At 38.5% G+C, this 16,946-nt stretch overlaps 1 protein-coding gene across 1 annotated transcript; it reads right to left on the bottom strand.

The window, feature by feature from the left end:
• Positions 1-1,955: 1,955 nt before the first annotated feature.
• On the bottom strand, positions 1,956-16,945 carry LOC143752276 (B-cell receptor CD22). The gene is made up of 16 exons (XM_077245414.1): positions 16,927-16,945; positions 16,710-16,784; positions 16,131-16,499; positions 12,850-13,167; positions 12,475-12,738; positions 12,255-12,333; positions 12,042-12,093; positions 11,657-11,868; positions 11,481-11,503; positions 8,888-8,959; positions 8,375-8,743; positions 2,813-3,130; positions 2,443-2,706; positions 2,221-2,305; positions 2,098-2,149; positions 1,956-2,006 (listed from the first exon to the last, which is right to left on the bottom strand). Exons 1-16 carry the CDS (start codon positions 16,943-16,945, stop codon positions 1,956-1,958), a joined length of 2,622 nt encoding a protein of 873 aa, XP_077101529.1.
• Between the last annotated feature and the right edge of the window lies 1 nt (position 16,946).

The raw sequence follows: 16,946 nt of genomic DNA, 5'->3' as shown, positions 1-16,946 counted from the left end.
TGCAGACGCACGTTCTGATCGTCAGGTTCCTGAGGAGCAAGGTCTTGTAAATCTTTGCGTCCCTCTTTATCCTCTTGGGCCTTGTCCCTGGTGCGACTGCACTGCAGAGACCGCCCCTGAGCCACTGCAGGCAGTGAGTTAAAAATTCTGTTATATCAGTTCTCCTGCTCACATGGTCTCTACTAGAGGGTAGGGACTTGCTCGCTTTCGGTCAACGTATTGTGCCTGGAGTCTGGGCCGGCTAACTCTCACAAGCTGAGACCCCGGCTCGGATTGTGCCCAAGGTTCCTACCTCTCCCGTAATAGGAGCAGGTGATGAGCCTGCAAGCGCTGCCCTGGAGGAGGCAGATCCAGCCCTGGCTTCTCTGTCCGTTCGCTTGGACGTGTACAGAATGCAAGCCATAGACCTCATACCAGCTCTACAAATATCTGTTGGAACTCAGCAGAGAGGGAAGGCTGTTTCCATGCAAAGTTGCACTTAGTGCTTGCCTTCATTTCGGTAAAAATCCGAGATGCAACATGTCCACTTAGGTGTTGAGCTCCTCTATGATGAGTGTAAAGTGCTCGGCCTGGGCGTTGACGAAATGCTTTGCTAAACAGATTATAGAGTTGGGGGCTGGACGACACCTAGTTGAACCGCTGCTTCCCGTGGGCTCCCTTCTCATGAAGCCAGTTTCACCGTGAGCCCGGTTCAAGTGTCGGCTTGCTGCGCCATTCCCCTCCTATGGACTGGATACGTGCGCCTTTCTACTCCAGTTGAGTTCCCTTAAAATTGAACCCTGTTGAGTTCCTCCACACCCCTCCGACGTCGGACGTGCGGAACGTCTGGTGATAGGCCTACCACTCGTAAGCAGTTTGGAACCTGTGTTAGGCTGGGTCCATATGTTGCGGTCCCTACGGCGACCCCATATGTTTATTCTTCCACGATACGGCTCCCTGCGGCGAGCCCGTGTCTTCCCTCGGCAGAGTCTTTCTGCCGTCACTGTCCGGTGTGTCTCCCCCCGTCTTAGGCTGGAGCCACCCCAGTGACATTCCATATGTCAGATTGCCCGGTTTCCGCCCAATTCATATGTGTACTCTCCACGTTACCTCCCTCTGGGTTGGATGTGGCTTCCGCAGCGTCCCTTCCTTCCAATATACGGGGAACGCTTTCCCAGTGGTCCTGCAGGAACAGCAGTGACTTCCCTGGCCTAAGCCCTGTCCTTCCCCGCCTTAAATTTGCGGGGGCATCAGGAGGCTTTGGTTTAGGCACTGGAAGGTGGCAGCGTTAGTGGCGTTTTCAAAGGTCATCCCAATTCAGTCGACCGTCGACTACGTCTGACGTTATCGACTGAAAGGGAACGTCCTGGTTGCGTATGCAACCCACCGTTCCCTGAAGGAGGGAACTGAGGACGTAGTCCCCTTGCCACTACCGCTAGACCACCGCTGACCCCGGGTTACTCTCGGCTCCTCAGCGAAAAGCAACTAGTGCGTGCATCCACTTCCGTATTTATACACTCGTTCAATAGTACTCGAAGAGGATAGGCTCTCTAGCGAGATCCCAATTCAGTTCCCTCCTTCAGGGAACGGTGGGTTGCATACGCAACCAGGACGTTGCATTTTTATTAATTAACATTATAATTAATGTTAATAAATATGAATAAATAGCCTACTGTAACAAATAGCCTATCCTGATCATTGTTAATTAACTAATGTGGACATATGGGACCTTATTGTATAGTGTTACTATTTTTCTAACCAGAGACAAAAGACTCAGTTGCTATTTTGTTGACAACACATGTGTATATTATCCAAGCAGATGACATTTTCTGTTATATCATAATTATGTTTATGATTTTGATGTAGCGGACAGTCTTTTGGCTTTCCAAATGGTGCAGTTTGTGGAAAAGCACAATCGCTCCATATGGTTCATGTGCTCCATATGGTTCATGTGATTTATGTTAAGGCATCTGTCATTACCCTCTTTTTATGAAATCATTTACATAGATGCAATCGATCTCATGATCCTGACAAAGCAAAAAAAGTAATTATTTACATTTTATGTGAATATCTATGATGTTTCTCATTAGTGATGGCCTCTTTAAAAGTGTAGCTTACCTGATCAGTATCCCTAACAATCGATTCACTGAATGCTCTTGCCTTTTGCGCCCTGTATCAACAGTAAATACATAAATCACTAACATGAACATTTGTGGTACATCATATTTAGTCTTTGCATACCTTTTTAAAAGTGTTGCCAGAAGAAATAACAACAGTAAAGCTAAAATTCCTCCTACACAGCCGGCGATCAAAGGCACAGATAATTCTAATGGGTGGCAGATAAAAACAAAAATAAACAGATGTTGGTGTTCAGTAGATTATACACAATATGAGACAAAGTCAAGTCATAAAACCGAAATCTTTGCTTAGAATTAGCATGTCAGATTTATAATTTAAGCTCACCTTCCATAATCAGCTGGAAGTCTTTGGACCTCTGAATACCATGTTCATTCTTTGCTATGCAAAAGTACCAGCCTCCACTGCTCCCATTTACAGTAAAGATCAGTTGTTCTCCTAAATCCAGCTGATTGTCCTGTCCACGTTTGTACCAGGAGAAGGTCATGGTATTTGATGGATTGGCTTTGCTTTTGCAGGTCAAAGTCACATTAGTTCCAACAGAGACTGAAGCAGATTGATCGATGGTGATGCGAGTTTCTTTTGGAGGAACTTGAGGACAAAATAGAAACGTCTTTAGATAAACTAGATATTATAATATTACACATCTGAACATAATAATGCTAATGAAAGAGCAAAACTACTCTAAATGTCTTACACAGGACTTGTAGCATCACTGTGGTCTCCACAGTTGAGTCATTAGATGTTTTTCTTGGATATGTAGCAGTGCAGGAGATGTTCTTTCTGTGATCCATGTATGAAGCTTTGAAGGTCATGTGTGAAAACACTGACTGGGTTTTATCAGGTTTCTCCTGTAACTGTGTTGTAATGTGGGCAGATTCAGGGATGTAAGACCAGGATATTGTAGGAGGTTGTTTGGGGCAGGGGGCTTGAGCAGAGCAGCTCAGATTGACTGTTGTGTTCTCCATCACTTCTTTCAGATCAGTGGGTTTAAAGATAAGAGGTTGTGGTGAATCTAGAGGGCAAAGTGTACATGGTATAAAATACTGTTACATTTACGGAAAACATACAACAACTACATGCATACTACAAAAAATTATAAGCATACCCAGAGACTTGATTTTGTTCATCAGGAATTGATTGGTTGGTTGTGGTTTGCTATTGCTGTGATCTCATGTGAGAGAGTGGCAGTGCCGAAAAACACCATCAGAGAAAAGAAGACATGTCGTTGCAAGATGAAGGGAGGGTTATTTTTTTATTAAAGATTTTGAGGGAACATGAATTAAAAATAAATAAATAGTGAAACAAATCAAATATGTTTGACATCCTTTGGTGGAATCGGAGTGTCTGACCATCATATACTTGATATTCTGTGAAATCTGTCAACTCAAATCTCCAGACTGGCTCTCACTTCAGGCAATAGTGTTGACTCGCCCAGACTGTAAATTTTTTAGTGTTTGTGTAATGTTTCATTATTGTTTTTAAAAAAAACTTTAGCTTTAATCAAAATAACTTCCGCTCCCTCTTGCAGCGACTTCTCTTCTCTTCTCTCTTCTCTTCTCTTCTCTTCTCTTCTGACGTGTTTACTGTTCAAAATCAAATCCCACCCTACATTTTTTTCTTGTTCAAGAAACCATATTACTCGGATATCATCACTTTGGGAAAGAAACCTTGTATCTCCAAAACGATACTTCTCAGGAAACGGAAAAACACTATTTTTAAATAACCATGTTGTCAAAGTTGATATTGTGGCTTTATATGCTCAGACACTTGCATGTGTCATTATATTATTAACATTTTACCAAAGTCAAACTCAAATTGAGTGATGATGTTTTTTTTTTACCAGAGAATTGTTTGGACCTTCTTTAGAACAGCCACATTTGAGGCAGTAAGTTAATCAAATTACAGGTTATAAAGTTTATGTTATGTGGGCGCTCCGTTTTTTCTGTCATTTGGCCATAATTTCATGACATTATTGCTATGCCAGACTAAGACACTGTTCTCTGTTCCTCAAACACCTTCCTCAAATACTCTTGAGGATTGGTGTCTGGACAGGTAGTATACCATACGGAACTGTTGCCACTCAACCTGCTTTATTGACGACAGTGGGGGTCGACAGCCTTAGTCAAACGGGTTGGTGCGTATGGTTGGGTTGCGGCGAGATTGTGGTTAGGTCACATGTGAGCTATGAGGAAGGAGCAACCTCAGCAGCAGGAGGGAGGTAAAGGTCAGTAAGCTGGGCTGAGTTGAGTGGGGGGACGGAGGGGGGTGACTCTGGGACGCCAGAGTCACTGTCGAGCCCTCTTGAGGTGTTGTGGGCTAGTCGACGAAACACTGAGGACGGAAGGTGCCCACTTGAAGACCCTAGAGATGTTCCCTTCTCAGCTCAATCCAGACGGTTGTTATGGGGGGACCGCACTGTGGTTGCAGCCGTTGTGTGTGCTGATGCGCAAATACACTGCAGCTATTAATACCAGACAGAAGGAGATTCACATCACCATATGGAAAGAAGCGTAAATGGATGGAGAAGCATAGGTTACTGTAAAGCTACGTCTTAGTTGGTGCTTATCTAGGCGAAAGCTGAGTACAAATCAGCATGAAGTTTTAACATCTACTCTCGTGTAATGGAAATCATTATATATACAGCTCTGGAAAAAATTAAGAGATCACTGCAAAAATTATCAATTATTTCTGTTTCTACTATGTATAGGTATGTGTTTGGGTAAAATTAACATTTTTGTTTTATTCTATAAACTACTGACAACATTTCTCCCAAATAAAAATATTGTCATTTTGAGCATTTATTTGCAGAAAACGACAACTGGTCAAAATAACAAAAAAGATCCAGTGTGGTCAGACCTTGAATAATGGAAAGAAAATAAGTTCATATTCATTTTTTAACAACACAATACTAATGTTTAAACTTAGGAAGAGTTCAGAAATCAATATTTGGTGGAATAACCCTGACTTTCAATCACATCTTTCATGTGTCTTGGCATGCTCTCCACCAGTCTTTCACATTGATGTTAGGTAACTTTATGGCACTCCTTGTGCAAAAATTCAAGCAGCTCAGCTTTGTTTGATGGCTTGTGACCATCCATCTTCCTCTTGATCACATTCCAGAGGATTTCAGTGGGGTTCAGGTCTGGAGATTGGGTCTTGACAGGGTCTTGATCTGGTGGTCCTCCATCCACACCTTGATTGACCCGGCTGTGTGGCATGGAGCATTGTCCTGCTGGAAAAAAACAATCCTCAGAGTTGGGGAACATTAGCCGCGTTTCCACTGCCGGGCCAAGGCCGAGCCGTGCTAGTGCGTGCCAGGGCCAGTCGCTGTCACTTCCGGTGCTTGAGGGGGGCTTACTTGGGGCCAACGGCCAGGATTTCTGAGGAGTTTATCGGTGTTAGGGAAAGGTATGGTCTGCGGCAAGATGCACATTTCACCTTTTTTATTTCGCGCAAAATTATCGCTGCTCGAAATGGAGAATCGCCTGTACTGGTCTGTCGACTGTACTGGATACCAAAGCTATTCTGAGCATTTGGGCAGAAGAAAGAGTACAAAGTCAATTTGACGGCGTGTGCAGAAACGAGGATGTTATCAAGTACAGCATTTATAAATATTTGCTAACCCATTTTTTAATACATTACACTCCAATGTTTTAATTGTTACAATCAGTTAACGCACTGTAAACAAACTAACAAACCAACAGCTGATTTTTTTGAAAACCTAGCGTTAACAAAGATAAACAAATACAGTAACAAATGTATTGCTAATGTTTCGTTCATGTTAACCCATACATTACATACTTTACTTTCTTGCAAAGTGTTACTGTAAACATTACTTCCCTAATTATGCGAAATGTAAATGCATATGTTCATAATCATGGGTATAAATAGATGTATTAAACGAATAATACAATGACAGTTTAACATTAACACCTAACTTTATTTTTATTAATATAGCAAGCAAGATATGATAAGCTAGCAAAATATTTGTGTCTTTTCATCAGATAGTAAAGTTAGTGAAAAGCTCATAAAAACAACTCCGTGCAATATGATTTGAAGTTATGCTCACATCGACTACAAGATACGCATTAACTATACTATAAAATAAAATATTTACCGTTTCCATCCATTGCTTGCGACTCTGCATTCGCTGTAACTGAATCACACGTCTTTGGATCGCTCTCTTTCGCCTTGCAGCCAACATAAGCTTTTGGCGTTGTCGCCGCTGAACCTCCATCTTCTTATATTGGCTTTGCTGCCTCATCATCCACCAAGCAAATACCAAAAAGAGCAAACAAACAGACGCTTCGGTCCTCTTCATCTCGATCGTCGTGTGATTTTAGCAAGCTTGTGTGTCCTGCCTGAATGAACTTCATAATTCCCGCTGAAATGGTAGGGGTTGTATGACGTTCGATCCAGGAAGGCGTGTTAAGGGCGGGGTTTATGGTAGCGCTGCGGGGCTACTGGCCCGGCAGTGGAAACGCAAGCCCGGTGCTTGAGGCCCGAGGCCAGTGGCCCGGCTTGGTTCGCTGTTAGCCCTGAGCCAGCCCTGGCCCGACAGTGGAAACGCGGCTATTGTCAAAGCAGAAGGAAGCAAGTGTTCTTCCAGGACAACCTTGTACGTGGCTTGATTCATGCGTCCTTCACAAAGACAAATCTGCCCTATTGCCGCTTTGCTGAAGCACCCCCAGATCATCACCGATCCTCCACCAAATTTCACAGTGGGTGCGAGACAGTGGCTGTTAAGCCACTCCAGGGTCTCCGTCTAACCATTAGACGACCAGGTGTTGGACATAGCTGAAAATTGGACTCATCAAAGAAGATGACCTTACTCCAGTCCTCTACAGTCCAATCCGGTCTTTTGCAAACCTCAACAAGGCTCTTCTTTGCTTCTCATTGATGAACGGCTTTTTTCTAGCTTTGCAAGACTTCAGGCCTGCCCCTAGGAGCCTGTTTCCAACCATCCTCGCCGTGCACTTCACCCCAGCTGCTGTTTGCCATTTTTTTTGTAGGTCACTTGATGTCATCCTACGGTTGTTGAGTGACATTCGAATGAGTTGACGGACATCCCGGTCAGTGGAGAGTCGTTTTCGCCCTATGCCGGTCTGTAGCTTTGTCCCCAATGTCTGCTGCTTGACCTTGTTCTTATGAACCGCCGTCTTTGAAATTTTAAGGATGGAGGCAACCCGACACCCACTGTATGCCTCTGCCAGTAAAGCCATTGCGGGCAGGTGTTGCTCCGATTTCGCGTCCAACCGTGCACGAGCGCAAAACCTCACAACACCCACCCCTGTCAGTGATTGGCTGGAACACTTTATTTTGGTTTTGAGTGGTGGTTGTCCCATTTGTTTTTGTGTGCAGATCTCAGAGCCTACGCTGCCTACAGAGACGAGTTTTTTTGACGACTTGCTTATGGGGCGGGCAGCTAGCGGATTGTTAGGAAAGATTAGATATTTATTTTTGGGCCTGAAATCACTGATACAACCTTTAACACTCAGGCGCTCCTTATTTGGGTGTAGCACTTGTTATCTTCCCGATCAGAAGTGACCAGACACCTAAAAATTAAACTTCCTCCACCCCAGTAAAACCAATGTAATTTATTTTTGTTCAATAATATTTTTTCTTTTGTATTTTGAGAGGATTTGATGTGACTTATAAATATTTATGCAATAATTGTGGTTAATTTTTTTTTTAAATTTTCTTTCTAATTTTAAAATATTTTTTCAATTAATGCAGTATTTCTGATGAATATATGAGACTGGGCCTTTTAAATCCAATTTTTGAAGTCAGATTAGCGCCATCTGTTGATAGAAAATAAAATAAAACATGTAATTTCGTAGTGTTACCACTAGATGCCCGTATAGCTCTCTATGGAGAGGCTTGTCAATTCTCTAGTTGTTTTTGGACAAAATTAGCCTACTTACTTTTAAGATGTGGATTTGAATGTATTTTTTAGAAATTCTCAAATATTACTTTTCGTCAAGGCTTATAAAAAAATAAAAAATACATTTTGATGTGAAGTGTACACGTATTTGCATTATTATTACTAGGCTACAGTCAAAACCTGAATACAGAGAAAGCATTTTGTTACAGGTAACATTAAAATTCAATAAAAAATCTTCAAAAATAAACAGGAATGCTTTATCACAGCTTATTATTATTTATATATTAGGGGACTTAATCATTAATCATAATCAGTGAGTAATTTAAAAATGTCACAACGGATGAATGTAGTTTATAATGGAGACTTTCTTACCTGAGACATAAATGTTGATGGGATTCTGATATGGGTAATTCCAATCCTGTGGATCTATTTCCACCCTGAAGAAGTAATTGTCTGAATGATTGTTCATGACATCATAAAAAACTGTGGTACATTCACGCTGACTAAGATTTCCAGTTATCTCTATACGACTGAATCCTGTGCTGATGTTTGTGCTTCCATTATAAACTACCAAATTGGCAGGTTCGCGAAAAGCATGACCATGCTTTATCCAGACGCCAAATATACTTCCTGCTTTCTTCAGTTCATCCGCTGGCACTTCAAATTTACAAGGTATCTGAACACAAGAGCCGCTCAGTGCTGTTATTCTGCTAGGCAATTCTGCATTATATACTCGAGTTTCTGAAAACAGAACAGCAATATAAACATACAAACACCTTAAAATATCTTGTTTTGCAAAATGAGTGTAATACAGGATACAAATTTAAAGCAAAATGAATTATCCTACTTATTTTTATTTTTAATTAGACAGCATAAGGAACTCACCTGAAGATATGAGTACAACTTCACACGTTATCAACAGAAAAGCCATGAATGGAATGATATACATCTTGAGTACTGTAGATACAAACACACACAAAGACAATAAGAAGACAATTTGATAGTCTCCAACATCTTTAAGCATGATATTTTCTGTATCTCTCCTCATTAGGATTTTATTGTGATTCATATTTTCATTTTAATATTTTGTCATACATTAATATATATATATGTCAATAATTAATTGTTTTGGTTATACTTCATTTTAAGGTGTCTGTTACATGTAACATTTTTACATTTAAGTACTGATTAATAGCAATTAACCAAATGTACTTATAGGGTTAGGGTGTGGTTATAGTTTCATGCAATTACACACAATTTATAGTAATTACTATAACTACATGCAAGTGCAACAAGGGCACTTTAAAATAAAGTTCTACCTTTTTTAAATATTTTTTTAAAAATGTGATAGTATATATCTTAAATGTTGATAGAACATACTTACCTAGAGCAGTACAATCTGTAATTCAAGGAAAAACAGAAGTGAATAATTTTGTCTTCACATACAATTACTATGCAAATATTTTCAGACATAGTTCCGCTGTGGTTTTACAGTTAGATGGTTTACCATGACCAAATAAAAAAAAAACACAACACTCTTGTCCAAAAATTTCCAAACATGCTGTAATATACATACTATTAAATTAAATTTATACATTAAATAAATTAAATTTAATATAACACATTTTTATAATTTATGTACTTAAGCATTTTAATATAACAGGTGACAATACACTTTTAAATATTGTATGTTGACTGTTGTACTTCCTCATGAGACTTGTTTTGTTTTGTTAAACCACTATGCTCATCATTTGTTCTTCTAGTTCAAATCTGACTCATAACCATAAGGTTAATCTCCACAAAGGTACTATTCATGAACAGTTAGCTTTATGCCCTTCAGCAAGACACTTTACTTCAAAAGCAGCTTCATACTGTCTCTGTTATAAGGTCATTTCCAAAACATAATCTAAATGGCTAATTAGTTGATATTATGAAACAGATCTTGGTAACACTTTAGAATAATGGTCCGACATTAATAGGTAACATGCAGGGCTTAATGCGTAGTTCTACATTGGCACTTTAGCTTCTACCATAAACTAATATGGAAACAAGATTAACTAATCAGTAAATTTAGGACTGAGGTAGTTCGGTCTTGAAGATTGTCTTTTTTACCCTGAAAATTTTCATAAAGCATCATAATTACTAAGTGTTAAGTAGTCACTCTTCAAGAACTACAAGTGACGTGGGGCCGTATTCACAAAACATCTTAAGGCTAAAAGTAGTTCCTAACTTGCCGATTTAGGAGAAACTCTTAAAAATAATGAGCGTGTCAGTCCTAATTTTAGTACCACTAAATTTTTGCTCTAGAGTATTTCACAAAGCATTTTAGCACTAAAACCAGCTCCTAAATCTATGAAAAGTTAGGGGTAGTCAAGAGGACTAATAAGTCACTAAGACCAAATCACAAACAACTCTAAAATGGCTGTTGCTGGCGATCCGCCTCAGCAATCCACCCAAGGACACCATTGAGGAGGAAATAGGCGATAGTCTTGGATGCTGAGCCTTTTCTTCATAAATGCAATAATTATTTTGATTTATAGATTTTAATCGGCGGTGACAACATAAAGGTTCATTTATGTACAGGCAAAATACATTGAATGAATACATTGTGGAATAAAACATTGCAGTCAAGTTGAGAAAAATGTCCCATCGTCTGGGCCAAAAGTCTTGTGGGCAGTGCGGGAGACACGAGTTTTAGTTCTGGCTCGTGGACCTTTCCCGATCCTGTTCATTGTCATATTAAGTTGACCTAGTTTCATGTCTCAGTTTGTTCCCTTGGTTCATGATTCCGTTCAACTGTTGTCCTATATTAAATAACTCATTAGTTCCTCTGTATTTAAGTCCTGTATTAATTCAGTTCATTGTTCGGTGTTACATATAAAATACAGACGCATTAATATACAAGTTTCCTTCTGCAAAACAAAACAAACAAAACACACACGACACTACCATTGTTTATAAAATAATTGTCTTTATTCAAAACCTTTTGAGCATTTAAAACTTCACAGGAAATTCTTCAAAATTTCCTTAGCTATAATGTTTTTGTTTTGTTTTTGTTGTTTCTCAATATGAAATAACCTGACTGTAAAAGGGGTTTAAGATCAGCTCTGAAGTCCTCTGACTGAAATCGCTTTCATTTAAAATAAACTATAGTTGTAATGAACAAATATACACAAAATTTAGCCTGAAAACAACATTGAAAACTAATTTAAGTTTTTACAATTAACTGTAAGTTCTAAACTAGAAAATCCTATAAATACATTTGCTCTGTCACCCTTTTACCAAAAAACAGTTTAATATTTGCTCATCTGTGACTAAAACATAAGCATGCTTGACATAGGTTTAGGATGATAATTAGATATATTGAACTACCATTTAGGGAGGAATGAATGAAAAAAAAACTGGAACTCTGAAGTAACAGGAAAAAAAAACATCAAGTTTATTATTACAGAATACATATGATGTGGCATTTAAACACCTGAATGGAAGACAATGGAATCACTATGAGAAGAAAAAAAAAACAATGAATGTGATGAACAGAAACATATATACAAATTAAAAAACAAAGTTGTTAAATGTTTTATTTCCATAAGCCAAGCCAATAAAGCATACTACATAACACAGTTCACTCAAGCCATTTATTGTAATGTTAACTAATCCTGGTTCATCTCCTTCCCTGGGCCTCTGACCTCGGCATATACCGTCTCTTGTCCTGAGCCCTGTACTGGGGTGATTTTAGTTTGGGGAGTCGAGAAGTCAATCTCTCCATAGTGGACTATGTCATTCTCATCATTTGGCATCTCTAGCTCTTCGCCCGACACAAAACCACCATTAGCATAAATGGTCTGCACTTGTTTTTCCTGACCCTGAAAGAGCAAACATAATTAATGGCTGTTTATGTGGATCCACTGTCCTCGGTTTTTGGTTTCTGAACATAAAAAAAAACATTATTGTAAACGCATGGTATTGATATCTGCTTATTATGGCACTTCCTATTTGAAATGGCAGTAACGTGATCTGCTAAAAGAGTAAAACATACCTGATCTGAGACGTCAGTTTCCATAATAGTGGATGCCTTTACTCTTTGAACTCTGTATTAATAGGAAATTAAGAAATTCATAAAATACACAATGTATACCACCATATTGTGAACACCAGATTATACGTTTCAAAGAGAAATGAAAGGTCTGAATTCATTTATTCTTAAGTCTGGTTTCTCTATTCCATACAATTCACCATCTACTGAGCTTACCTCAGGAAAAGTGTTATCAGAAGTAATGTCAACAGAAGTGCTGAAACTCCTACTACACAGCCAATGATCAAAGACTGATCTAATGAAGAGACTGAAATAAAGCAAAATTAGTTAGTCAATAGGCTGTGCAGATCATTTAAAAATAAAATTCCATCATACAACTGGAGCTACCTATATTAATCATCAGATAATATTAGTATCTACATAGAAATAAACTTACCTTCCATAATCAGCTGGATCTCTTCTGACCTCTGAATACCATGTTCATTCTTTGCTATGCAAAAGTACCAGCCTCCACTGCTCCTATTTACAGTAAAGATCAGTTGTTCTCCTAAATCCAGCTGATTGTCCTGTCCACGTTTGTACCAGGAGAAGGTCATAGTATTTGATGGATTGGCTTTGCTTTTGCAGGTCAAAGTCACATTAGTTCCAACAGAGACTGAAGCAGATTGATCGATGGTGATGCGAGTTTCTTTTGGAGGAACTTGAGGGCAAAATAGAAACTTCTTTAGATAAACTAGATGTTTTAAAATTACACATCTGAACATACTGTAATAATGCTAATGAAAGAGCAAAACTATTCCAAATCTCTTACACAAGACTTGTAGCATCACGGTGGTCTCCACAGTTGAGTCATTAGATGTTTTTCTTGGATATGTAGCAGTGCAGGAGATGTTCTTTCTGTGATCCACGTATGAAGCTTTGAAGGTCATGTGTGAAAACACTGACTGGGTTTTATCAGGTTTCTCCTGTAACTGTGCTGTAATGTGTGCAGATTCAGGGATGTAAGACCAAGATATTGTAGGAGCTTGTTTGGGGCAGGGGGCTTCAGCAGAGCAGCTCAGATTGACTGTTGTGTTCTCCATCACTTCTTTCAGATCAGTGGGTTTAAAGATAAGAGGTTGTGGTGAATCTACAGGGCAAAGTGAACAGTAGAAATTGCTGTTCAATTTAAGGAAAACATTCAACAACTATATACATGCTACAAAAACACAATAAACATATAGAGGATATAATCAGTTTTTTAAATAACCCTTGAGAAGACCATAAAAATAGAAAAAAACGATGTCATGCACAGGTAAATTACCATATATGAAACCTAATTTACATGCAGAAAAATATTATATTTTCACAAAAATCAAGTTATGCAGCACACAATAAATTATATATTCAAAAAATACATTTCACAAATCCAAAACACAATTCACAGATGTATGTGACTGTGTACAAAAATATTTGAATGTTTACATTTTATAAGTTTAATATTGAATCTGAAATTGCAAATCATCATGAGTTTATGTATCATTTTTGATTTGTGTGTATATTTTAATGGAAAGTTTGTTCAGTCTGCTGCCATACTGCAATGACTTTGGGTAGCTTTTTGGGCATTTAAAACCAAATCCTGTCTACATGAATGGGGAGATCCTGAAAATTTCAAAAACAGTTTGCCACACTCAAATTTAAATAACTTAAATAACTTATTACAAACTCTCATTAATGTGGTTTATTATACTCAGTGTTAAAAGATGGCCCAGCCAATGCACATGTGCAGTCCTTAGAGTTTCTTTGCAACCGCAGCTTCCAACGGAGGCTGTAATGACGCGAGGACATTACTAATTGTCGATTGGCTCTTTTATTTAGAATGCTGACTTATTCCGCCATCTTGCTCATGGGGTACTTGATTTCATGTGCTTTACATCAAAACAGAGTCAGAAATAGAACAAGATAGCTGTCATTGTGTCACGGGTTGGAAGCTGCTGGTTAGTAGGCATGACGAAGATGATAAATTCAAACAGTCTTTATTTACAAACTGTGAAAATGGTATTATGGGCGCATTATGCGCAGTCTATAGACATGCACGTTTGGCACGAATGCTCTGTAGAAGAATGCGTATACTGTATGTGCGCAGGCACGTACTCTTTACAAAGTGACATTGCCTACTGACATGGCAGCATAATACAGCTATAAATTAAATGAAATTTATAAATAAAATTTAAAAAAATATGCATATGAAATGAAACTAAACAACCAGGGAAGCCCAAATTTACCTTTATAAAGAAAAAAGAAAAAGAAAAAACAAGCTCCTTGAGTCCTGGCTGAAAAGTACGATGGACGTGTACGGGAGTAGAGAGCTTTCAGGAAAATCTCAAAATATACACAGAAATTCATGGCGATTCACACACTGATGACAATTTCCAATTTCAGATTCAATGATAAACATTCAAAACTTTTTGAGCAGTTAGACATCTGTGGAGTGTTTTTTGCGTTTGTAAAATGTATTTTATGAATATATAAATTTACTTTGCACATGAGAATAGCTTTTGGTCAATATATAATTTTTTTCATGCACATTAATTGTTTTATGTGCATGTGAATTGTGAATTTGCCTACGCATGTGTGCATCATATATTTTGCATGAATTATTAAAGTCGCCATGAAATCAAAATGGACAATTCTCTTTTTTATTGAATATTGCAGAGTTTATAATATTAATTGATTATTAATTGATTTATCTGTGTATATCATTTTTTTTAATCATGTGCCCTCATAATCTTTAATCAAAATAACTTCCACTGCCTCTTGCAGCAATATCAAACAATACAGATATATAAATACGGTGCACTTCCACTGTAATACACAATTCATAGATACCACCTACGTCACTAGAAATAGAACGCCGCCATATTGACTACCGATCTCGCCCGGTGTGCCCGCCCAAACTGCCCATTTGAATGAGAGAGAAAGACAGAGATACATGGATTTTTTTTTAATTTTAGACTCTGATCCTTATTTTGTTACCCCCAGTTTTCTATTGTCCTTTATTATCTGCCCGACTTGCCTTCAATGTTAGCCACGGCTCATGGCTAGCTGTCATTAATCTGGGTTAGGCCTGTAGCGATAGTCAATAAATCAATTAATCGCACAGGGAAAAAAATGAGCTCGATAGTTTTTCCGGGCGCGATAATTTCCATTTGCATGCTTGTTTGTTTTCGTTGTCTCTCTCTCTACCAAAGAGACTGGATGACAACTCAGTTTAAGACATAACCAACATAATTTCCGTGAATACCCTCCAAAATGGACATTTAAACATTGTGTGTATTTGTCCATTCAGACACGAAACAGAGCTCAAATACTCGCGCGCTGTATAGGGGTCTATGGCTGTACGCTTCGGGTCGGGTGTGTGTGCACAGAAAGATGAGACATGATACAATATGAGACATTCATACAATATGAGACATTTCTTCTATCCTTTTCTTTTGGTATAGAGTAAAATACCAGTTCGGGGTTCCTCTTTTGGCTGTTGTTGCAGCCAACTGCACAACATATTGCATGCATTACTGAGACCGTCGGTAGTCAAGATGGCGGCGCAAAGCTAGTGACGTCATGTGACCCGAACGAATATGGCTGAATACGTCCCGCCTTCTAAGTAAAAGAGCCAATTGCTGATTGGTAAAGTCATTGCATCACTGCAGCTGCTGTTAGAAGCTCCGGTTCCCATTGAACCTTAGGACTGAACATGTGCTGTGACTGGTAGTCTAAAAAAATAAGCTTTTTAATGCTATTTGAGCATAAGGAACATTTATGGGATTTTGTTGTGGATTTGAAATATGCAATTGTTTGTTTGGAAAATAGTTTTTGATATTTCAGGATTCTCCCATTCAAATAGATAGGATTGGTCTTGGATGCTTAAAATAATTGTTTGGAGGCTGCAAATACAGCCGCTGAATAAAGACTTTCCTCGAAAGGGTCTTCTCTGATGAGGACACCATTATTTCATTTATTTTTAATCAAAAAATACTCAGGGCCTTCACAATCAGGAAGTAATTTTAAAATATCATAACAGATTACTACAGTTTCTAATAGAGACCCACTTACCTGAGACATAAATGTTGATGGGATTCTTATATGAGTAATTCCAATCCTGTGGATCTATTTCCACCCTGAAGAAGTAATTGTCTGAATGATTGTTCATGACATCATAGAAAACTGTGGTACATTCACACTGACTAAGATTTCCAGTTATCTCTATACGACTGAATCCTGTGCTGATGTTTGTGCTTCCATTATAAACTACCAAATTGGCAGGTTCGCGAAAAGCATGACCATGCTTTATCCAGACGCCAAACATACTTCCTGCTTTCTTCAGTTCATCCGCTGGCACTTCAAATTTACAAGGTATCTGAACACAAGAGCCGCTCAGTGCTGTTATTCTGCTAGGCAATTCTGCATTATATACTGGAGTTCCTGAAAACAGAACAGCATTATAAACATACAAACACTCTTGTTTTGTAAAATTAGTGTAATACAGGGTACAAAATTAATTTTCTTACAAAATATACAATTTCTGAAAAGTAAGTAACAAAGACACTTTGAAATATCGTCTCACATAATTACTGTGATTCAAAATGTTTTTGATTATTTTCATTTTATTTGTGAAGCAAATAGCTGCCTCACCTGCTGAAGATTCCAGTACAAGTTCATTGGAGAAGAACAGAAAAACCATGAAAGGAAAGACGGACATCTCAAATGCTGTAGGTAGAAACACAAAAAAGCTTCACACGGATGTATTTTTCTTATGATTCTTAAAAAGTCATATTTTAATGTGAATCATTTTTAATTCGATAGTCTGAAATGTGCTTAAAGAGAGACAACAAAATGACAGAAGCCTCACCTACAGCAGTACAGTCCATC

Source organism: Siphateles boraxobius, unplaced genomic scaffold (assembly GCF_051911475.1).
Source record: "Siphateles boraxobius isolate OS27281-9 unplaced genomic scaffold, OSU_SipBor_1 26, whole genome shotgun sequence".
NCBI lineage: Eukaryota > Metazoa > Chordata > Actinopteri > Cypriniformes > Leuciscidae > Siphateles > Siphateles boraxobius.
Note: the sequence above shows the minus strand (reverse complement) of the source record. Positions and strands in the feature narration are given on the sequence as shown.

What these genes read in the sequence shown, in the direction of transcription:
- LOC143752276 (XM_077245414.1), bottom strand. An exon ending in AGTGATGCTACAAGTCCTGT is followed by an intron (nt 2,707 to 2,812) that starts GTAAGACATTTA and finishes TTTGTCCTCAAG; the next exon opens with TTCCTCCAAAAGAAACTCGC. An exon ending in TTGTTAGGGATACTGATCAG is followed by an intron (nt 2,007 to 2,097) that starts GTAAGCTACACT and finishes TTGCTTTGTCAG; the next exon opens with GATCATGAGATCGATTGCAT.